Below are 24,944 nucleotides of genomic sequence, written 5' to 3' on the forward strand. Positions count from 1 at the left end.
AACCTGTAATAGAGGTAAGGAGATATGGTTCTGACATTGGAGTCTGCTATGCTCTATATTTCCTGGGGTGCCTAAAGTTGACTTGCCGCCGCCTTCTTAATGAAAGGGGTGATTATTGTATGATCAAGAGATGGATACATCACAGTTAAGAATGATACAATGATTATGTCATTATAAACGCACTGTGTACCACACAGCATTCTGTTGGGAGTTGAACTATCATTAGGGTAAACTGCTTACAATGCAATGCTTACAGTGATGTATAAAGTTTTGCAAGGAGTCTTTCGGCTTTGTTTTAGTTTTTTGACCAGAGTTCAAACTGTCCTCTGCTTGCACTGATGTGAAACCGGAACCCTTGTTTTTCTTTTGGTGGGTGGTTGGTGGGGGCGGGGGTATGGGGATAAAGGTGGCAGATACTAGTTAGTTTGGGAAGGATAGATTCTCTCATTTTTCACTATTTTCGGTACAAGAAAATCGTAGATGGGTTGTTTGTAGTCCCGTTTGAGTTGGTTAATTCTTAGAAAAATATTAAACATTTCTTTAGTTAATTCAGGGGTCACCAAGTGCTCATTGCTGACGTCTAGCTGAGGCCTTAAATTATCGCAAATGACCTAAAATCGGTAATGTCAGATAGAAAGATACAAGCAGTGGATGTTTGCAACAGACCTGCTCAATTAACCTGAAATAAGGAGGATATGCACAAAAGGTGTCATGTTTTAATCAACGTTATTAAGAAGGAAAACAAGTATGCACATTCTATTCATGGAGAAGTATTTTTATGAGGGTGCTGGACTTCAACACTTCCTCAAGATATACACAATGAACTTGAGGCTCCTTTTTGTGTTGTCATTAACTGCATTCGATTCTACAGAATCGGATTGATTTCAAATTAGGTTTAATTGCCTATACAATGTCAAAGATATGCTTGGAACGTAACAGTACAATAAAGAATCCTAAAACAAATCAGTAAAACTAAGCTTAAATAAAACGCTTACATTGAAGATCATAAGCACAAATGTAACAAGGACAGGACTCCTACCAGAGAGAGCAGTTTACATTTGCTTCAATTACAAACAAAAACCCGAAGGAAAGAATGATTAAACACAGCTACAACTAAAAAGCTAAAATTGTCTTACAAACATAGAAAAACTCACCTCATAATCAAACCGTATTTTTCCTGGGGAAATATACTGGCAACACATATTTACAGTTTCTCGGAGTAAAAAGAAATCACTTTTTTTGATATGGCACAATCCTTTATGAGAAAGAAGTTTCAAATTCAATTTTTCATTTAATTTTTACAAGAATCCTGAAAGCGGTCATTTATGAAAAAAATAAAATCTCTTAAAAATGTGTTTAACAAATGTAAACTAGAAATTCCTGAATGTTACCAGTTTTTATTTTGAGTGGCTTAGTAGTTTGGTGCCTGCAGGAAAATGGGGTTTAGTACCAGTGGCAAAACAGAGATATTGAGTTTGTTTGAAGTCCCACTTGTCACATAACTCCTAATATTAGAGTTCAAGGCGGAACCTGGCTACTAATGATAAGTGATCTGAAGAAATGGTTTCATTGGGAAGGCCATTAACAGTCCAAAGATCATGTTCTGTTAGAAGCGACAGTCTGCCAAAAAGTTTCAAGCCCCTGCGTTGCACTGTAGTTCCTAGGAAGCAAGATCGTAAAACAAAGTTACAACAAAACCGAGGTTTTGGTAAACAAAAAAATAAAAAACAACGATATGTGTATATATAACAACGAACAAAAATAAAACCACTTTAACAAATATTAGAACGCTCAGGAAAGGGTTCCAAAACAGATACCATGTTTTTTATATAACTAATAATAATTCATAGAAAACGGTTACCAAAAAAGGCATTCTGGCGCTGAAGTCAAAATTACTACAGTAAATGGGAAAAAGCGAGAATGCGGCTACATTCAAAGAGAAAAGGTTTCTGACTGTTTTCTAAAAAGAAGATACTGTTCAATCACTTTAAGAGAACATGGTAGGTCATTCCAGAGCTTGGCAGTGAGCCGACTGAAAGCTTTGCCATCTCACACTGTTTATATAAAAAAAAAAGAAAAAAAACCAAAAGGGGCAATGCCAAATGATTATCGGTCATTGAGTGTAGAATGCAGGGGTCCTGGTTTCACATGGAGCACTGTTCAACAAACGTATCCTTCATGTACCACCAATATACACGTAACCTAACAGTTATATTAAATACATTTTTTAAAAACAAACAGAAGAGCGTTTTTAAAGTGGATGAATCTGCATTTAGTATTCATTTGGCCCAGTGAACAAGTTTACGAGCTACTACTCTTTTAGGCATTATAACATTTGCCAATCAACAAGTGTGTAGCAAAAAAATAAAAATAAAAGAAATCTTGAAATATCATTAATTTTAGCATTAAAAACAAACAATGAGGATTTTCTTTGATCCGCATTCAAAAGTTTTGCTTACATTTATGCCTATTCAGCACCACAGCGCTACTGATCTAGTCGGTAACTTAAGTTATTGATCACTGGATGTATGGAAACAAGCTTCAGGTGCAAAAGGACAGCAAGGGACAATAATTAGCATTGCTGACTGGCTCAGAGTTCAGTATATTTGTTGCATATGAAGTTACAAATACTGATACCCAGTCACCTCAAGCGGTTATTTTTCTGCTCACTATTGGACACGATTTCCCCCTCAATTAGCAACCTCAATCCACAAGCTAGCAACTATGACCTGGACTAACCACACCCTCGTCAGTTTCATTATACCCATTCCACACCACTACAGACCTACCACCACCTGTACCGCCTGCCACAGCTGGAAAAGCATCAAAGAAGAGGATTGGGCTTCTTCCCTCTCCGCGCACTGCACATTACAGCACAAATCAACAGTTACTGCATCCTGCTTCCAGAACCTGAAGATGCTGAGGAAGATCTTCAAATGGCTCTCAAGCAACACTAGAAAAACAGTCACTCACGTCCTAGCCACCAGCAAGATGGATTACGGGAACACCCTCTACGTCAGGATCACCAAGTCTACAAACCATTCAGAACTCAACCGTCACACTCCTTTTTCAACCTCCCACACACTATTAACATCACACGACACCTCAAGGTGGTTGTATAACAGAACCACACATGCCTTCACCAGGCATGTCTTTACAACACAGTCCTAACAAACATTAAGTCTTTACCATGAAAAAGTTTACCACACATACCTTTATAACGAAAATGTAAGTATTTCACAGGTAAGTATGAAGACTATATATATATTTATACACACACACGTCAATATATATATATATATAAAGATATATATATATATATATATATATATAAAGATATATATATATATATATATATATTCACTTAAAAAACCATAGGTTTCGCACATGTTATGGTTAGGTGGACATTTCACTCGTAAAAAACCAATGAAATTCCCCCGATATAGTTAGTTCAGATAACTATAACTCGCGCGCCCGCAATCCACTGCTGATGACGTCACATATTACATTACTCATGACATGGTCAGTGGCATCATTCATGACATCACTGATGACATCATCCTTGTGATAGAGTGGCGGGCGCGCGAGTTATAGTTATCTGAAGTAACTATAACGGGGGAATTTCATTGTTTTTTTTCGAGTGAAATGTCCACCTAACTATAACATGTGTGAAACCTATGGTTTTTTAAGTGAATTTGTACGGTTTTTTAAATTCTAAGTTATGTATGTTTTTTTTTTTTTTTAAGGTTTTTCACCGTGCGCGCACCCCGCGATTTAAAAATAAAAATAAAATAAAATGGTTTTCACCCTTCGGGGTCCTTTAGGGACCCCCTGACAAAGGCTAGGGGGTCAGGAACTCTCTACCCTGCCCCCTTTTCACGTTCGCCACCTCTCTTTTTCACTCTCGCACCCACAACAAACAAAATGGCGGCCGACACTTCCTGATTTCGACCGATTCGAACGTTGACTGACATGTAACCACCAATCAGAATTACGCTTGCGCACGTTAGGGTGCGCGCACGGTGCGCGGCTATAGATATTTATGTGCATTAACTGCAATTTTCTCAGGAAATACTGAACAGATTGACTCCACACATGCAAAAGGCACATGCCTGACCTGAGGACTACCTCTCTGCCAAATTTCAAGTAATTCTGTTCAGCCGTTCGGGCTGTACCTTCGACTAAAGGTCCTATGGAAAAATGCATAGGGAAAACGCGTTTTGGGACCCCCCTTTTTTCTCAGCCCCCTCTTGACGAATCACCCCGAGAATTTCAGGGTAGGAGTTGAGCGGAGCGCCCCATTAGTTTTGAAAATTTCGCGAGGATTCGTCAACCGGCGACAAAATTATTCAAAATAGAATTTTCAGATTTCCTATGGAAACACGGTCCTAACTATAACTATCTACTGGCGACCGCCAGTAGATAATTCGTTAAAAAAAGCAAAGTTTATAGGGACATTCTAGTTGGGAAATAGAATTTAAAAAAACCTTGTAAATTCACTGAAAAAAACCCAAAGGTTACTGGTAAATTCACTGAAAAAAAAACAAAGGTTACTGGGACTATATAGTTCGGCTCAGATTTCACTCGTACATAACCAGTGAAATTCAGCATTTATATTTACCTGAGCTTTACGCCCTCTGTAATGCACTGCTTATGATCTCACATATTACAACACTCATGACATGGTCAGTGACATCACTTCTGACATCTAGTGAGTGGTTTCATAAATGTTTCAGAAACTTAAAAATATATACTAAGCTACTGCATAAGCTAACTTACTAGTCTTCCACTCCTCTCTTTTCTACTGTTTTTATTATATGTCATCTGAGGGACTTTGTGACTGTCTGTATCACTATGCGAGTGGGTGTCTTGAGTAGCTGTATGGGTATGTGAGTGGCTGTATGGATCTGCCAGTGGATGTGTGAGTGTCTGTATGGGTCTGTCAGTGGATATAGGAGTGGCTGTATGGGTTTTTGAATGGTTTGAGTGTGAGTGGTTATTGGGTGTGAGAGTAGGTATCCGAGAGGCAGTGTGAGTGGTAAGGACGTGAGTGGGTCTGTGAGTGATTGTATGGGTCTGTGAGTGATTGTATGGGTGTGTGAGTGGTTGTGTGTTGTATGTGTGTGAGTGGTTGTGCAGGTGGGTGTCAGTGGTAGTATGGGTGTGGGAGTGGTTGTGGGAGTCATGTGGGTGTGAGAGTTGTGTGGGTGTGAGTGATTGTGAGAGTTGGTTGTGTGTGTAAGTTGGTGTCTGGGAAGCTGTGTGAGGTGGGTGTGTGAGTAGCTTTGAGAGTGGTGGTGTGGGTATGTGAGTGTGTGCTTGTATGGGTGTGAGTACTCATATGGGTGTGTGAGTGGTTTTGTGAGTGCTTCTATGGGTCTGAAGGTTTTTGTGGGTGTGCGAGTGGCTGTATGGGTGTGCGAGTGGCTGTATGGGTGTGCGAGTGGCTGTATGGGTGTGCGAGTGGCTGTATGGGTGTGCGAGTGGCTGTATGGGTGTGCGAGTGGCTGTATGGGTGTGCGAGTGGCTGTATGGGTGTGCGAGTGGCTGTATGGGTGTGCGAGTGGCTGTATGGGTGTGCGAGTGGCTGTATGGGTGTGCGAGTGGCTGTATGGGTGTGCGAGTGGCTGTATGGGTGTGCGAGTGGCTGTATGGGTGTGCGAGTGGCTGTATGGGTGTGCGAGTGGCTGTATGGGTGTGCGAGTGGCTGTATGGGTGCGCGAGTGGCTGTATGGGTGTGTGTGGGAGTGGTTCTGTGGATGTCATCAGTGATGTAATAAGTGAGGTAATGTCATAAGCAGTGCATTGCGGAGGGCGTAAGTTATAGTTAGCTCAGTAACTAACAGCTAAGTTTCACTGGTTTTATACGAGTGAAATGTAAGCCTAACTAAAATCTTTGCTTTTTTCAGTGGTTTTACTGTATTTGAATGTTTTTTCCTACCAATAGTGTCCTTATAATCTTAGTTTATTTCAGTGAATTTCGAAGGTATTTTGTGTGTGAGTGGCTGTATGGGTCTGTGAGTAACTGTATGGGTCTGAGTGAGTGTGTGAGGGGCTGTATGGGTCTGTGACTGGGTGTGTGAGGGGCTGTATGGGTCTGTGACAGGGTGTGTGAGGGGCTGTATAGGTCTGTGACTGGGTGTGTGAGGGGCTGTATGGGTCTGTGACTGGGTGTGTGAGGGGCTGTATGGGTCTGTGACTGGGTGTGTGAGTTGCTGTATGGGTCTGTGACTGGGTGTGTGAGTAGCTATATGGGTGTATGTGTGGGTGCTTGAGTAGTTTCAATCCAATGTAAATTGTGATTTGCGTTTAGTTGTTCAATTATGCTACAAAGTACAGGTACTTTTCTTTCTGTGCTGGGTAAACTCTGCGAGAATCTGGCCCCTATAGTTTGCTTCTGTGCTTTAAAAAAATTCATCAAGATATGATTCTATATGACATATTTGTGAAAGTAAACATTAGGGGCCATGCAGGTTATGGGTCACACACACCAAAATAAAGTCTTTGTTAAATAGCCAGGATGGATCAAAGCGCCGTGAAGTGGATCCATAGACCTAGCTGAGTTTGCTATATGCCATCTAGACAGCTAGAACCCGGGCACACTGGCTCCAGCACCAGGGCCTTCTCTGGGTATAGACCCGTGTAGCATCTCTTTTCAGAAATAAGACATGTGCCCACCAGTCAGCGGGACACGCACTCGGGGGGGGGGGGGGGGGGGCCTTTTCGTAAACTGTCCCATCAACGTGGTAAAAGATGGGAGGCCCTTTGCATACTACTAAGGAAAACGGGGTGGGGCAAAATGAAGGGAGCTTGCAGATGGTTTTGGGTACTTGCATACTCAGGGTAATTAAAAGAGAACCATGGTCTCTCCTTTTGATGATTACACATGGGATGGGGGCCACATGGCCCCCCTACCCGGGACCTGGCCTTTTGATGCTGGGTGTCCTGGAGGCCATCCAGGACACCCAGTCTGCAGTACTGGGGACCATGGGAGGAGCCTCAATGCCCCTCCGGTTCCTGGCAGCTTCCTTCCTTCAGCGGGAGTCAGAATTGCTCTCACATGTAGGGAACAGCAAAAATGCTGCTCCATGTGTGTTAACAATCCTTTCATCTGTTTTTCTGCCTGTAACTCCACTCCCAGTGAGTGGGAACAGTTTTCCTGCTGTCAGCTGGGAGCTGACTTACTGTTTGCTCTTGCTTGGTGGGAGCAGTCATAGTTCCCACCAAGCGGCGGCAAATCGCTATTTCCAGGGGGTGGGCACCCCGGGACATAGGGAGACGATCCTGTAGGTTGGTGGTTCCCAGGGCCATTAATGGCTCCACGGGGGGCTGCACTGCCCCCTTCTTTCCTTGGTCTTTATTCAGCATGACCCCGGGGAGGTGGTGGTCCCCAGGAGCATAAATGGCCGGGAGTGCAGGTGGTCCAGAGCCCCCCACCTTCAATAATAATTGTATTGGCCTTGCCTTGGGTAGGTGGTAGTCTCCTGGGCCATGAAAGGCCTACAGAAGGGGAGACCCTCCATTACATTTTTCGTTTGCCCTGGCCCAGGGGAGGTGGTGGTCCCCTGGGTTCATAGTGGCAATGGGGCGGGGGTCCGCTTGTGCTCCCCCCATATTATCTATATGAATAAGGCCCCAGGACAAGATCGATCCCGCCCCCAACTCCCCCCAGGCCAATGCTTAAACAAGCGCAAGAGACTGCACATTTTTTTATTTAAACTTTGGCAAGGATTTGCACATCTTCATGATTTTCATTGCAATGTATTTTTTTGTTGATTTTTTTTTAAAGGTTTTTGAACCTGGCGGGGTCCCTAGAAAACCCAACTTTCAGGCCTAGGGGGTCAGGGTATTCCTACTCAGCCACCTTCTCTTTTTTTATGTTTTTGTTTGGGACTTGGCCGAGCCAGAGTCCGAAGATTACTGCCAACACTTTCTGGTTGATGCGTTGGCAGCCAATCAGATCTCTGCACGAGATCGGTAAGATTTTAGGAGGGCTCGCACCTCTATATATAAAGATGTGGTTTTCCTTTAATATCGCCAAAACTACTGAATGTATTTACATCAAATAACAAAAAGGGCTCTTTCCGGCCCAAGAGCTAGCTTTCTGCCAAATTTGGTGTAATTCTACTTTGCGGTGCAGGCTGCAGTCGGGTCCCACTTTTTTGACCCCCACTTGGATCAACCCAAAACTTTCCACGTCACAACTAGACCAGAAAAGTTTATGAGTGTTAAAAAAAAAAATATATATATATATATATATATTACCTACTGGCGGTCGCCAGTAGGTAGTTATAGTTAGGACCCTGTTTCCATAGGAAATCTGCAACATTCTATTTGGAATAACTTTGGCGCCGGTCGACGAATTCTCGCGAAATTTTCAAAACTAATGGGGCGCTACGCTCCTACCCTGAAAGTCTCGGGGGGATTCGTCAAGCGGGGGCTGAGAAAAAAGGGGGGTCCCAAAACACGTTTTCCCCATGCATTTTTCCATAGGACCTTTAGACACAGCTACAGCCCGAACGGCTGAACAGAATTACTTGTAATTTGGCAGAGAGGTAGTCCGCAGGTCAAGGAAGTGCCTTTTGTAGGTCTGGTGTAAATCTGTTCAGTAGTTCCTGAGAAAATAGCATTTAAATCAATATATATATCTGTAAGCGCGCTCCGTGCGCTTACCGTGCGCTTACGGTAAGCTTACCGTACGCGAAGCGCACCGTGCGCACAAAAATTAAAAATAAATACATAACTTAGCATTTAAAAAAACGTACAAATTCACTGAAAAAACCATAGGTTTCACACACGTTATAGTTAGGAATTAGCATTTAAAAAACCTTGCAAATTCACTGAAAAAACCATAGGTTTCACACATGTTATAGTTAGCTGTACATTTCACTCGTAAAAAACCAATGAAATTCCACGTTATAGTTAGTGCAGGCAACTATAACTCACGCGACCGCAATCCTCTGTTGATGCTAATACTGTATCTTTAGCTATACATATATTACAAATATTTATTTTTCATAAAGACACATATGTCATCAGTGATGTAATATCTGACATCATCAGCAGAGGATTGCGGTCGCGTGAGTTATAGTTGCCTGCACTAACTATAATGTGGAATTTCATTGGTTTTTTACGAGTGAAATGTACAGCTAACTATAACATGTGTGAAACCTATGGTTTTTTCAGTGAATATATATTACCTACTGGCGGTCGCCAGTAGGTAGTTATAGTTAGGACCCCTTTTCCATAGGAAATCCGCAACATTCTATTTTGAATAACTTTGGCGCCGGTCGATGAATCCTCGCAAATTTCTCAAAATAGGTGGGGCGCTACGCTCCGCTCCTACCCTGAAAGTCTCGGGGGGATTCGTCAAGCGGGGGCAGAGATAAAAGGGGGGTCCCAAAACGCGTTTTTCCCATGCATTTTTCCATAGGACCTTTAGACAGAGCTACAGCCCGAACGGCTGAACAGAATTACTAGAAATTTGGCAGAGAGGTAGTCCCTATGTCAAGGAAGTGCCTTTTGTAGGTTTGGTGTAAATCCGTTCAGTAGATTCTGAGAAAATAGCCTTTAAATCAATATATATATCTGAGCCCGCTTACGGTACGCTTACCGTACGCTTACCGTACGCGTACGGTGGCGTGCGCGAGCGCGATTCTGATTGGCTCTTAGATCTTAGTAAACATTCGAATCGGCCGAAACCAGGAAGCGGCGTCCGCCATTTTGTCTCTCGCACTGAGTGTTATTTATCAAACATGATGCCCAAAAACATGTTACGGGGCTGTTTTGACAACTCCCTCCCACATAGTCATGTTGAGGGAGTCCCCAAACATCCCCCAAGAGCAAAAACGGTATTATTTTTTTTTCGGCAATTTCGCCGAGTACGCTTACCGTACGCTTACCGTAAGCGTACGGTAAAAAATAGAAATAAAAAAAACACTATCCACACTTACCCCACCCCCTGTGCTTTTGGTGGCCGTAGGCCACCAAATGTACAGGGCTTATTACATCAGTAAAAAAACTATATTTTGGCAACATGAAATTATAAAATCGAAATAAAAAAAACACTATCCACATTGACCCCACCCCCTGTGCTTTTGGTGGCCGAAGGCCACCAAATGTACAGGGCTTATTAAAGTTGATAAAAACCGTGCACGGAACGCACTGCGTTAAGTGGGCGCGCACGCCTCGAATGGCGTAAAGTAACTTAGCATTTAAAAAACCTTGCAAATTCACTGAAAAAACCATAGGTTTCACACACGTTATAGTTAGGAATTAGCATTTAAAAAACCTTGCAAATTCACTGAAAAAACCATAGGTTTCACACATGTTATAGTTAGCGGAAATTTTACTGATAAAAAACCAATGAAATTGCCCCGTTATAGTTAGTGCTGGCAACTATAACTCACGCGACCGCAATCTTCTGCTGATGACATATGTGTCTTTATAAAAAAAAATATTTGTAATATATGTATAGCTAAAAATGTATGGAAGAAGACATGGGCAAATAAGTGTCTAAATACAGTATTAGCATCAGCAGAGGATTGCGGTCGCGTGAGTTATAGTTGCCAGCACTAACTAGAACGGGGCAATTTCATTGGTTTTTTATCAGTAAAATTTCCGCTAACTATAACATGTGTGAAACCTATGGTTTTTTCAGTGAATATATATATATATATATATATATATATATATATATATATATATATATATATATATATACACATATACACATATATACACATACATACACACACATACATATATATATTGCCCTAGGTTTGTGGATTAGCTGGCATGCTACCTGATCGCCGGTGCTGCAGGCTAAAGGCGATACCACGAACGCCTTATTTAACTTCAAACTCCTGCATTTATTTCACCAACAGCACTTATAAAAATGTTTTTACAAGTGCGGTTGGTGAAATAAATGCAATTCCCTAAGGACTTGAGTGCAGGTTCTCTCTTGAAGAGGAGGAAGGCGTTTTGAGATACACACACACGCACTATATACACCCCCCCCCCCCCCAAGGTGTATTGGGGAATCAGTGGGTATATCAGTGCCTGTATGGATGATTCAGTGGGTGAGTGACTGACTGTATATGGGAGTGATTAGGTGTCTCAATGAATGTATGGGTATGTGACAGGTTGTGTGGATGCCTGTAGCAGTCGGCCAGTTGGTGTCTAATTGGCTGTAGGAGTATTTGAGTGGATTCTGTATTGGTGGGTGGCTGTATTAGTGAGTGATTGGTTGTCTGAGCGTCTGTGTGGGTGGGTTAGGAGGGGTGTGACTGCCTGTATAGATGAGTGAGTGGGTGGGTGGGTGAGTCAGTGCCTGTAAGGGCGAGTGGCTGTGTGGGGGAATAAGTGGTTGATGTCAATGGTATATAGGTGAGTGAGTGTGTGCAAGGCAGTCTAGGTGAGTGATGGGGTATATGAATGTCTGTATGGGTGAGTAAATGCAAGAGTGGATGTATGGGAGAGTGTATGCTTGTGTCGGTGACTGTATAGGTTTGTGAGCACGTGTTAGTATCTGTATGAGTAAGTTGGTGTGTGTGCATCTATATGGGTGAGTAAGTGGCTGTGTTATTAACTGTATGGGTGAGTGACTAGGTGTGTGAGTAGCTCTATGGGCGACTGTCTCAGTGTGTGAGTGGCTGTATGGGTGGATATTTCAGTGGCTGTATTAGTGACCGAGTGAGTGTATGAGTGGCTGTATGGGTGAGTGAGTGGATGTGTGTGTAGATCTTTGACTCAGTGAGTGTATGTGCAAGTATGGGTCTGTGAATGGTTGAGTGGGTGTATGAAAGGTTCTATGGGTGTGTGAGTCGGTGCATCAGTGATTCTGTGGATGATGTGTTCAGTAATGCCATTGAGATGTCATCAGTGATGTCACTGACCAGGTCATGAATGATGTAATATCTGAGGTCATAAGCAATGCATTGCAGGGGGCATGAGTTATAGTTAGCTCAGCTAACTATAACTGTTGAATTTCACTAGTTTTGTACGAGTGAAACCTGAGCCTAACTAGAACGTCCCTGTAACGTTAGTTTTATCCAGTGAACGTCTATGGTTTTTTAAGTAGGAATGGTGTTTGCCTAATGGTGGAGAAAGGAGGCAGTGCCTCTGACCAGCTCTCAGGAATCCCGCTGTTTACAGAAAGTATCAGGAGGGCTTCTTGGCCTTAAGGACCCTCAGCATCCAAGAGGACTTCATTCCCCAACCAGTAGTGCGCCAGGAGACCCGTTTGCAGAGTGGTGGAGAAAGGGGACATGTCCTCTTATTACCTCTTAGTAATCTCCTATGTGGGTCTTACTGGAGATAGCAGGAGGGGTTGTTCGCCCCCAAGGACCATCAGCAGCCAAGGGGACATCTTCCCCCAAATAGTAGTGCGTCAGGAGGCGTGTTTGCAGAGTGGAAGAGCAAGGGGGCGGGCCACAAAGACCTCTCAGCAATCCCGCAGAGTGGGACTTACTGAAGGGAACAGATGGCACACAGGGATGTCCTTTGAGGGCCAATAAATCCTACTGTTACCTCCAGTAAGTCCCACAAGGCGCAATTGCTTAGCGGTCTTCGGAGGTCACGCCCCCTTTCTCCACCACTCAGCAAACGCGCTTCCTGGCACACTGATGGTTGGGATATGAAGTCTTCTTGGGTCCAGAGGGTCCTTCGGGGGCATCTAGCTCTCCTGTTAGCAATCCAGCTGTGTGGGACTTACTGGAAGAAGAGGTTGTTGGAGACCATGCCCCCTTTCACCACCACTCTACAAACGCACCTCCTGGCGCACTACTGGTTGGGGTAAGAAGTCCACTTTAGTCTTGAGGCCCCCAGGAGGCAAGGGGATGTCACTCTCCCACCAGCAGTGTGCAGAGATGTGCGTTTGCAGAGTGGTGGAGAAAGGGGGCATGGCTCCAGTCACCACTCAGCAATACCGCTCTGTGGGACTTGCTGGAGTTAGCAGGCCTGTTGGTCTTAGCAGCCAAAGGTCCTTCATATCCCCTAACCAGCAGCACGCCAGGAGGCGCGATTGCAGTGCTGCGGAAAGGTGGCGGGGGACTCCAGCATCGGGTCGGTAGCGTTTTTCTTTTTTACATTATATGAATAAGGGGGGGCCGTGTGGGACCCCCCTTCCCTGAGCCATATTTGGTCCCAGGGCCAGGCATTTTTAGAAAGGGGAGGAAGGCACGCGGCCTCCCTTCCAGGGCAGTTTACAGCCCGGGGACCCCATCCCCCCAGGGTGCAGCGTTTCTTAATTTTGTTCTTTAATTTAAGGAAGAGGGGCTGCGTGGCCCCCCTCCCGGGCCACACCACTGAGTACCAAGGGCACCCAATTGCTCACGTTGGGGACTGCGGGGGAACATGAAGGCCCCGCGGTCCCTGCCGACTCCCCACGTCATGCGGGAGCCAGCATTGCTTTTGGACAGAGGGAGCTGCTAACATGCAGCTCCCTCTGTCCAAAAGAAATTCTGCTCAGCTCTGAACAAGCGAGAGCATTTTTAATGGGGATGTGGTGTACCACCGCATTAATTTCTTATTTAGCCCTAGGGAGGTGGCAGTCCCTAGGGCTTGGTGGGGGGGGGGGGGGATCCGCGTGCCCCTCCATTAATAAAAGTTAACGCTCCAGTGAGGTGGCATCCCAGGGGGGCGGTGGTGCTCGGGGTTAAATTAAACTCTAGGAGGGGGTCCCTATGTACCCCCTCTTATTTTTGCCATCTCCTCCCCAGGATTTGGCCCACCTGGGGGCTTCTTTCGAAAGATGTGCGGGATTTTATATATTTTTTTAATTATAATTGGGCATGGATTCACAGATCCACCTGCGATCACGGCAAAATACAAGAATGCTTTTAATCCCCCTTGGGGAGTCAGGGTATTCCTATTTGGACCCCCATTTTTAGGTCTCGCCTGACCCAGCGCATGCGCTGGTCTGACGAGACTTGAAAGGGCTCCAAAAAGTGCTACCAGGCCAGCCTGGAGCTACAGTGCATGTGCGCGCGCCGCGCTTTACCGCTTTGATGTTTGATCGTGATCACTTTGACTTTTGCGGCCGCACGGCCGCTTTGCATAGCCAATAGGTCTCGCTTTTGGGACCTTATAAGTATTTAGTTATGCTACTGTTGCATGGCTAAACACTTATAAGGTCCCAAAGGCGAGACCTATTGGCTATGCCAATGCTTGTTTATTTTACTTTGTTTGTGAGACTCCGTTCAATCGAGTCCCAAGATGGCTGCTAAAACTTCCTGGTTAAAGTGTTGGCAGCCAATCAAATTTCAATAGGCTTTTGGGCTCCCAGATATCTATATTTTTTAAACTTAAATATCTTTTTTCAAAATACTTGCATATCTTTGAAACTACAGCACGGATTTACACCAAATCACAAAAAGCACACTCTCCAAGCCAACATTTAGGCTTTCGATTTTTTCATGAAATTCCGTTCAGCGGTTCGGGCTGTAGTTGTGTTAAAAAAATTAAAAAGACCCCAGAGACATAACATGGGGATAACGCGTTTTGGGACCCCATCACCCCAAAAATGTCAACAGCAGCTGAACCAAATAGGGCAAGTCTTTTGAAAAATTTGTGAAGATTCGTCAAACGGCGCCAAAGTTATTCGCAAAGCAAAAAAATGCTTTTCCTATGGAAACTTTGGTCCTAACTATAACTACCTACTGGCAACCACCAGTAGGATGTATGTATGCATGTATGTATGTATGTATATGTATATATATATATAAATGTATATATATGTATATATAGATATATAGATATATAGATACATATCTATACCTATTTAGATACATATGCGCCTTATGCTTACCTGTGAAAAACATACACTGTTATGGTTGCGTGGTAAAGGCTGCAAAGGCGGTTCCCCCTCAGGGTGCTCAACTGCAAAACTCCTTATTTCAACTTGCTCATTTCAAACTCCTCACATACATTCAAGGCACTACACAACTTAAGCCTCACTTACCTGAACAGTCATATCTTCCACCAACCACCCAGACACCTTTGCAGGACTCCTAATCACACATCCTGCGCATACACAGAACAAGATTAGTAAAACGGGCGTCTTCTACATCTCTCCTACGGCATGGAAAGGCCTCCCACTCCACATCAGAGCCTCATCGCAGCCACTTCAATCCATGCAATCACAGATTGTATTCTGAGGAATCCAAAGGACTGACCTTTGCATATATCAAGAAAAGTGTCAATCTAAGCCTCTCTTGTCACCAGAAGCTGAATTAAAAGAAGTGTCCGGGGACAGTAAGGGCAGGTGTGCCATTTGCTTGCGCCAATGGGACACTTTGGGATTACAGTAGGGGGTTGCAGACACTAGAGCTGCCACTTCTTTAAAATGGATTATGTATGTGCAAAATAGGCACCAGCACAATCACAAGGAGGGAATCCCTTTCGGGAATGTTATGTTATGTTAATAAGAGCTTATAAAGCGGCGTACAGTCACCATAAGGTTTCATGGCGCTGATCGTTAAGTGTGTCATGGCAGGACGAGCTATGTGTAGGTTTGCGCAAACCAGCAAGGTCTTGAGAGCCTTTCTAAACCCCATCAAGTTATCCGGCATCCTGATGTCCAATGGAAAAGAGTTCCAGAAACTCGGGGCAAGGTAGGAGAACCTGCACCCTCCCTGGCGTTTGAGTTTGATGACCGGGATAGTTGGTAGTCTAAGATGGGCAGACCGTAGGTTACGGCGTGGGACATGTTTTACAATCAAAAAACTGATGAATTTTGGGCTTCTGCAGTACAAGGCCTTGAAAATCAAGCATCCGGTCTTGAAAGCTGCACGTTGTGCGATGGGTATCCAGTGCAATTTGGCTAGCAGGGGGCTGGCAGATTGCCATTTAGGTTTAAATATCAGTCTCGCTGCCTGGTTCTGTACTATTTGTAGACGTTTGAGTAGGAACATAGGCAGACCGAGATAGATGGAATTAGAGAAGTCGAGACGCGATAGAACTAGGGCTATCACAGCCTGAATGAGGGCAGAGTGAGTCAGCAAATGGGCAATTTTTCTTATTTTCCTCAACTGGAAAACACATGACGAGACTACTGTCCCCACCAGTACCTTGAGCGAGAGGTCGGAATTTAGAGTGACGCCCAGGCTTTTCACTGAAGAAGAGGGAGTGGGGGGTAGTCCAAGATCAGTAGCCCAGAAGTGTGGGCTAATTCTGTCTTGCCGGCGTTGAGCTTAAGATGGTTAAGGTTCATCCATCGCTGGATGTGAAGCATAGTGGCTTGGAATTCCAGGGAAGAGTCCGGGGAATCCAATGTAAAGATGAGTTGAAGATGGTCTGCATAATTGAAGGTGGTTATCTTCCTGTTTTTTTAAGGAGTTGATCAAGGGTTTAGGTAAAGATTAAATAGGTGGGGGGAGAGGGACAAACCCTGGGGGACACCGCAAGAGGTGGCGATCGTAGGAGCAGTAAAAGGGCCAAGTCGGACCGCTTGTGTTCTGCCATAGAGGAAGGACTTAATCCAACTGTATGCAGAACCCTGTATGCCGGCCTGTTCGACATGGGCCAGCAGGATGTTATGGTCGACCGTGTCGAACGCGGCCGACAGATCCAGAAGTACAAGGGCCTGAGGGACGCCCTTATCTGCTTTTGCTCTCAAGGTATGCAGTACTGCGAGGATAACCGACTCAGTTGAATGGGCGGGTCGAAAACCAGTTTGATTAGGCTCTAGGTGTTCAGACTGTTCGACAAAATTAGAGAGGGACCTAGCGAAGTGGGCCTCAAGAATCTTGGCCAGAAAGGGAAGTAGGGAAATGGGGCAGTAGTTGGAGGCATTCAGTGGGTCAGCCCCTGATTTTTTTTAGTAGAGGGACCACTATCGCATTCTTACAGGCAGTGGGAACCTTACCTTGGAGAAGAGATTCGTTAAGGAAGGGAAGCACGCTATGAGGAAGGGTGGACAAGGCGTCCTTTAGAATGTGAGGAGGGCAGCAATCATTAGGGGAGCCATATTTGACACAAGCCAACAAATCTGAAAGTCTGGGGGCATATGGCGGGGAAATGATCCATCATAATTGGGTTTGTTGGCAAGGTGACCAGGTTTTCCATACTGAGGGTAGTGGGTAATGCTGGCTTTGATCACGGATATTTTATCCAGAAAGTAGGTATTCAGAGAGTTACAAAAATCTTGAGTAGGTGTCTGATTGGGATGGGTTCTTTCGGTATTGCAGAGGTCATTAACTATGGTGAAGATTTCTTTCGGTTTGTTATGGGCGTTTAGTATTCTGGCCAAAATGTAGGTCGTTTTGGCTTGCCGTACAGCTCTTTTATAGTCTTTGCGAGCTAAAGAGAACTGTAATTTGTCCTCTGTGGAGTATTTTAGCCGCCATTTTCTTTCTTTTTTTCTGACGGAGCTCGAGCTTTTGTTTTTTTAACTCGGTGGAGAACCATTTATGAGCATCTATGTGTCGAGTGCGTGTGAATTTGGTGAGTGGGGCATGGGTATCGCAAGCCTTTAATAGCCATTCCGAGATGTGGCCCCAACAAATGCAGGAATCCTGTGCTGTTTTGACCACATCATATTACAGACACGTACAATGACAAAGGAGCTGTCAGGAGGCATACTAACTGCACTACATGCAAGTGGCACAGTGCACCCCCAAAGCTGCTACATAGAATGGGTGTCTGGTAGGCCTAGCATTCCCCAGCAGGAGGGTGCAGACCATCGCTGAACCCAACTTTGAGGAGATACCTGTTCCCCTGTTAAATGTAAGCAGGTCTCAGTCTGCAAGTGAAAGGGAGACAGGTTACTTCCAACAACAGGGCTGCCCTTCAAAGTAGTAGCACAAGTTCAAACATGCACTCTGAACAGAATTCACTGTCCCCGTTTGTGCCTTGACCACCAAGTTAAGGGTGTGCCACGGTACAGAGTAGGACACTGCACCCTATATGCAATGTAGCTCACAGTCAGGCTTGGGAGAATGTTATCATTGTAGATAGCTGATTTGAACCATGTTGCTCCAAGTATCAGAAGTGGTGCTCCTTTAATCAAGGAAGAATTTCACATACTACTTAAGTTTATCCAGTAGCCCTCATGAAGGGGAAAGAAATACTGGCACTGAAGCATATGCTTTTGACAGCCTGGATTTGAGAAACAGTCATGTTACAACCATATATAATTTGGATGACACCCATTTTGATTATTTTCTTTTTTTAAACTTTATGCAGTCGCTCAACAGCACTGGCAAAGCCAATAGGTCTGAATTTGCAAAGCCAAAACGATGAACCAAACTAGATTTGTTAGAGCTCGTTTTTATTCTTCCACCTTATTAACTGTTCGTACATGGTAGTTCTCCAGCTCCACACCTACTTTATTATTCCCTATGAACAACATCTATCTACACCATCTCATTTTGCGATTCCTTGCCCCACTTAGGCACCCGGACACCTAGTTTGTAGCCGGCCTGTGGCCTCCAGTTCCTAGCTTGCCACTTGCTTGTGGCCTCCAGTTCCTAGCTTGCTCCAGACTGATCCAGTTACACTGCAGCTGGGGTTTTCTCGACCGGGTTTTCCCACTCACCATTCTTCAACTGATGCCTACATCAGGACCTACTTAACCCCTTCGATGCTCATGACGGAATGGTTCCGTCATGAGCATCGGTGCCCCTGGTTTTGCAAGAGGGGTCCCATGAGTTTTTGACCCCAGGATCGGCGGCCATCTAGAGAAACCTACTAAACCCACATATTTCTGAAATCTAGACACCTGGGGAGTCCAGCGAGGTATGACATGCGTGGGTCCCCCAACGTTTTCCTACCCAGAATCCCCTGCAAACCTCAAATTTAGCTGAAAATTTTTTCTAAAATTTCTATGTTGGAAAGTAATGGAATCTACGTGGATCCACAAATTACCTCCCACCTAGCGTTCCCCCAGGTCTCCCGATAAAAATGATACCTCACTCGCGTGGGTGGGTAAGTCCCCATCGAACCCACATCACACCCCGCCTCAGGATACTCTCCTGGCTCCCTGTACAGAAGAGATGCCAATTCAAGCTGCTGACCCCATCACACAAGGCTCTACACAATCAAGGGCCTGAACTTTCCCCAACCATTGAGAAGACTCCACTCCACCTCCCTTTCACTTCCCCATACTTCCTGCATCTACTGAAGCAGAAGAGGACGACGAACCTTCTCCCACATCGCAGAAAAGACCTGGAAAAGCCTCCCCAAGCACTTCCGGACCATCACCTCACTTCTGAAATTCCGAAATGCCCTCAAGACCTGGTTGTTAGAATAAGCCTCCAGGACCTGCAAGAACATGGATACCCTACTGGGTAATTAGCCGCACGTTAGAATGATCACTGGGACACTTGTGTTTACTAAGTAACGGTCAATTATTTGCCAAAAAGTAACTGATCTGTGGAACAAGAATAAGTGATGACCAGGTGTACGGGGCACAAGTAATAACTGACATTAAGTTATCCATAAACTGTGGATGTTAGCATACACTATGTAAAACCAATAAATTGCACGATAGTTTCAGAATTCTAGTACACCACACTCCCCAAACCTAAACATAATTAAAAAAGTTGTATTAAAAAGTGTCAACATTTGAAAGGACCACTGCTTGCCGTGAGCCCGTTTTTTCTGGAGGTCTGTGTTAAACCCCAGGTGACTTTTAGGACCTTAAAAATTGGCCCTACATGATAATTCCCCATTCCAGGGTTTTAACTCAATACACTACTAAACAGTGAGACATAAAAATCTTTACAGGCAAAGTTACACCCGGACTCATGTGTTTACTTAGGGCTCCACTTTTATCTACAAAACAGGCGCAGTTTATTCAGGATGCCTCAAAGCAAAACACAAATATACCTCATCTTAACTAAATAATTGTTCATGGTCAACTGGAGTTTGAATAGGGAGATCTTCCTAGATACAAGTACAGTAAAACATCGGACATCCAGGACACATTTCAAAGATACTTTGAAACAGCCATAGTAATGAGGTGGCATTTGGATTACATTGAATCAATCGATTATTTGTAGAGCGCAGCTTGTCAACCCGTGGGTATCAAGGTGCTTGATGTACATCTCATTCGAAGAGCCCCTTCCTGAAACCGGTCAGCGAGGGTGAAGTGCGGAGGTAGAGGGGGAGAGGGTGTTCCAGGCTTTGGCGGTGAGAAGTGGGAAGGAGAGTCCTCTGGCGCGGAAGCAGTGTGTGAGTGGTTCCCGGGGAGGATGGTGGCAGTGCTGACATTGGTTAAAATAGGTGAGTCCTTGGTCATGGAGGGCTTTGTAGACGCGAGTCAGGAGCTTGAAATGGCATCACTTCTGGACCCCAAGCCAGTGGAGGTGTTGGGTCATGTTGAGGCTCAGTCTAGCGGCTGCGTTATGGATAGTCTGGAATCTTTAAAGGAGTTTGGTGGTGGTGCCGGCAAAGAGTGGGTTGCCGTAGTACAGTCGGGGTCGGGGGGGGGGGTGATGGCATGCCTTACAGTCTTTCTGGTGGTAATGGGGAGCCATTTAAAGATTCTGCGGAGCATGCTGAGCGTGTGGAAGCATATTGAGGTGACCGCGTTGACCTGAGTGGAAAGTTTTCTTGAGGCACTCTTTATTGAGACTCGGATCTGCTGCTACAGTATGTGTGCATAGAACCGTTTACTAAGCTGCTTTAGGCACCAAAGCACCGTAATGAGTAAAGAGGGGCACACAGATATTTCACTGAGCAATATGTTACAGTACGTAAAAAAGAGCTCACCAGTGGCATTGGTACGTGCTAAGTAATATCTGGAACAGAAATCATATAGTGGTAGAGTGCTAAGTGCACAAAGTGTAATTGCAATCATGCCAACAGAGCAAAGGGACAGAGAACCTAAAGTGGAGGCGGATGTCTATGCACCAACCATAGACATGGGGAGAGGATGTAGCCTTACGGCTAGAGAGGTCGACCTCGAAGCTGGGGAACCGGGTTCGAGTCTTAACAATGATGCTCAACATCCTGTGATTCTGGGCAAATCACTTAATCTCCCTGTGCCTAACAAAAATGAATGTGTCAATCTGTAACGAAACTGGTGCTCATGTAGAGCGCCATGATACCCGATGTCTCGGGTCTAGTTCGCACTATATAAAACTAAAAAAAAAAAAACTAAAGAAAAACACTGCACTTATCTAATGTTTTTCATATTATCACCTGAACTGAATACCAAGGCAGAAGACCATTCACCTGATGCATTGAAAGTGCTTTTCGAAGACCTGTGGAAAATGTTGTATTTGAATGAACTTGATTAAGGGAGAGCAGGCATGAATTGAACTGAAGGAAATGTAGCACAAACACATTTCACGGTCTCAAACAAGCATGAAGATGTTGGAAGTAGGTTGGTAGAAAAAAAAAACAACAACAAAAAACTGTATTGTCCTTGTAAAACGGTCGAAGAAGGGTGAGGGCACTTTGTAGAAAAGAAAGGTTAGTAACATTGAAGGCATAACTAGACTGGGCTACGCCTTTTATTCCTACTTCGAGAAAGAAAAAGAGGAGAAAACACAGCTTAAAAAAAGAAAAGAAAAAAAGGGGGCAGAAAAAAGAAAAAGCTATCCTTGTAAATCCATAACCCGCTTAACATTGGTCTTGCAGTCTCCTGAATCTATGCGCTACTCTCTCTAATCCAGTCTTGGATGGCTGACAGTATTCTGAAGCTCAACTTAAAACAAACAAAAAAACAAATTTTTGTTCTGCTTCTTAGATTGCAGCGAAAGGAGGAAACGCTGGACGATTACGCAGCGACTTGGGTTTAATTCAATTGACCTGGGGTTACGACGAATGATATGAAGAATGCAAGGACCCCTCTAGATGAAGCAAGTGTTTAGAGGATTATGAGATTGACGTATGGGGCTCAAGCAGATGCCTTTTTGCGTTGAAGGTTGATTAATTTTGACTACACACAGAGTGTACCCCCGTCCTGAGGAAGCCAATAATAAAGTGGAGGCTGAAACGCGACCGCGTCGACACACAGACAAAGGAGGAGTCCGCCTATTGTTTTAATTGAAATATTAGTTTTTGGCTTAACAAATTAAGATAGAGGGAGGATACCTCTGACGCCAAGAGGACCACCTTTGAATGTATCACTGAGATGGAGAAGTGTACATTTTTAAGAAATAGATAGGGGAAAATATAATTGATGTAGTTGTTGTATGTATATATGGATTGTCTTGTAATTCATTTATTATTTCTTATTTGTAATGAATTTGTTTAGTTTGTTTGTGTATAGTTCATTTAGATGCACACTGATGGATATTTGCACCTGAAAAATAATTATCGAATTTGTTATAAGAAATAGCGTTTTGCCAAGGTAATTTATAAACTTTTGTGCAAAAATAAAAGAGATTTATCCCTCTATACCAGTTGTTTGTATATTGTAGATCTTTAAAACACAAAAGCAAACTGGACCAGGTATTACTTAGTGAAACCAAAGTACCTGACTTCTCTCCTGTCACAGTAAAATTGAACACCTCCTACAAGCAAAAAATGACTAAAGCAGCTAATGTGCATGGCCACAAATGTCTAAAGCAGCTAATGTGCATGGCCACCCTTTGAGGGGGGTGGAGGGGACCTCTTTTGAAGCCTTTCCATCTAAAAATGCATGCCCGTCTAGACTTTAGCTCAGGCGTTTTTCTAGGGAACCTAAAATCTCACTTAACACTGACTTATATACTACAGCATGGTTTCCACAAGGAAGTTTAACCATAGTGCTCAAACATTTCTAGCCTATAATGGCTGCAAACAGAAGCAGTAAAATGTAAAAATGGATGCCTATCACCTTCCATCTGATTCAACGGTCGTGTTTGGCTTAACCGCTCTTCTCAGGCAGACGGAAATTACAAGAGAAAAAGACTCTCTAATAAGAAGTGAGGAAATTCAGAATCAATGGCAGTTTATTTTTTAGGCGCTGAAACAACTATTTGGTACTCTCCTCCAGCAGATCTAAGGAACAAATCTTCTCTTTTATGTTTTCATCAACACTTAAAAGCTCACCTTTTTCAGCTTCATCAGCAAAGATTGTCTGTTTACCTCTAAGTAAAAAGATGTGCCTCTATTATAGATCTCTGCTGTTACAATGCTATGCATTTGTTACACTGAAAAGCATCCTTCTACTCAAGAGTACAGGAGTGCTCTATAAAACTCAATATAATCTGATAAATTGAGTAGGCTTGAAAAGTATCAACAACCAACACAGCATGGTATGTAAGTGCAAACATACTAGCAGTATTGATTAGAACAGTGTTTACAGCCCTCAACTTTGAACCTCATGGTGTTTGTATGGTTCTCAGGCAGTGGTTTCCCACCTGTACAGGCTAAGGTTGTGCAAATGCTCATTTTCTGACTTTCTTTCAAGACGTTGTGAAATTCGTTTTTTCCCCTCAGCAGATAAAAATGAAATGTAAGGAATACATTTATAGTCCAAATAAGTTGGAACATTCTTGTGTATAGCCTGATTTATCAGATCTAAGGTTTAAAATGTATGTGAGATTCCAAAGGTAGCCAATGCAGCTTTCAAACACAGGGGAAATGGTGGGCTGAAAATCGCCTGACTATTGTTTCTAGGAGTAAAAGCTTTGTTGTATTGTCTGAATGGGAGGCATCCATATCAAATCCTAATTACACAGCAGTAGGAAAGTGAAGTACATCCCGCAGAAGGGTATGAAAACTGAATTTAACTGGAAAGGAGTAGAAGTGGTCCTGCAAATATTTTTCTTAAAATGAACCATGGCGCGGTGGATCAGCACCCCATGAGTAGCAGTAGACCCGCAGGTCATCTATTTTGCCCTCAAACTGGTAGAAAAAATAAAGGAGCAGAAGGGTTCAGGGAGTCATTGATTCAGATTGGCTATGTACACATCTATGATACATTGAACTTAGATGTGATCCAACGGTCCAAATGCACAACATCTGAAGATGAGCAATGTGGATTACAAAAAGGAATGGCCAACTTGGTGATTTATTAGCGCTCTATATTCCTCTGCTGGAGCATGGAGTGGAACCTCACTTCTATTCTATTATTCAATGTGAGCACTAATAGGTTGGTTCTTCCATTGTTCATATGGGGTCTGTAAAATGAACTTGACATGGGGGTAGCAGGTGAATGGACAGACTTTCATGCTTTACGCATGGGTACGGAATGGGCGACTGGCAGTGGACACTCCAATTTAATTAAAAAAAAAAAAAAAAAAAAACAGCACTCCCATGGATTATACTTTCAGGCAAGTAATTCTTCTGGGGCCACAACTATTGCATTAGACCGAGTGCCCACACCCCCAAGTAAAAATTGCATTTCATTGCTTATGGGGGTGGGGGGTGCATTGTTTTAAAAGGTTGAATTGTTTTAAAAGAAGTGGAATTATTTAAGGCTCACAACTCTATTTGTGATACCCATTGTAATTGGTGTAAACTGATTCACCTCTACATTAAAACACAAATGCAAGATAAGGGTCTTCATGCCCTTTAACAATCTGAAAGCTGTGCTGGCAGTAAGCCAATGAGTGATCGTACAAAAGTATGCTAAGCAAGATTTTTTAAGTTGTAATAAAAAAAAAAATGTCGGCATTGATAAATGGCTTTTGGGCAACAAGATACTCCTAGAAGATTAAATATAGTTAGGTCCAGTGGATGGGACCATATATTTTCTCTATGTGCATCAATGGGGCTTCAAGAGGAGTGTTTCTCAAGATTTACTTCCATTTTTATATTCTATTTTTTCCTGTGGGTGGGGTTAATAAAGCCATTAATTCAGCCCTAAATACCAAGGGGATACCAATGAGTATGATTAATATGATCTTAGGCCTCATTATTTGGCCGGTTTTCTAGGCAATGTTTGCTAATGTCTTGTTATGCAAGTCACTGAAGAGTCGATAAGGCACACCAATTATAAGGGCAAATCTGCTCAACCTACGGAGTGATCATGTTCCTCAACGTTGACGCCAAAGTATGTAAAA

At 43.7% G+C, this 24,944-nt stretch overlaps 1 protein-coding gene across 8 annotated transcripts in view; it reads right to left on the reverse strand.

The window, feature by feature from the left end:
* Positions 1-702: 702 nt before the first annotated feature.
* Positions 703-24,944, reverse strand: part of ANGEL2 (angel homolog 2) — a 402,703-nt gene continuing 378,461 nt past the window's right edge. For all 8 annotated transcript variants that reach the window (XM_085612886.1, XM_085612885.1, XM_085612891.1 and 5 more), the window contains one exon: positions 703-1,660. In XM_085612886.1, the coding sequence (XP_085469012.1) occupies positions 1,512-1,660 (149 nt within the window). In that variant the 3' untranslated portion in view covers positions 703-1,511. The remainder of the gene's footprint in view (positions 1,661-24,944) is intronic.

The sequence above is a fragment of the Triturus cristatus genome, chromosome 6 (genome assembly GCF_964204655.1).
Source record: "Triturus cristatus chromosome 6, aTriCri1.1, whole genome shotgun sequence".
Taxonomy (NCBI): Eukaryota; Metazoa; Chordata; class Amphibia; order Caudata; family Salamandridae; genus Triturus; species Triturus cristatus.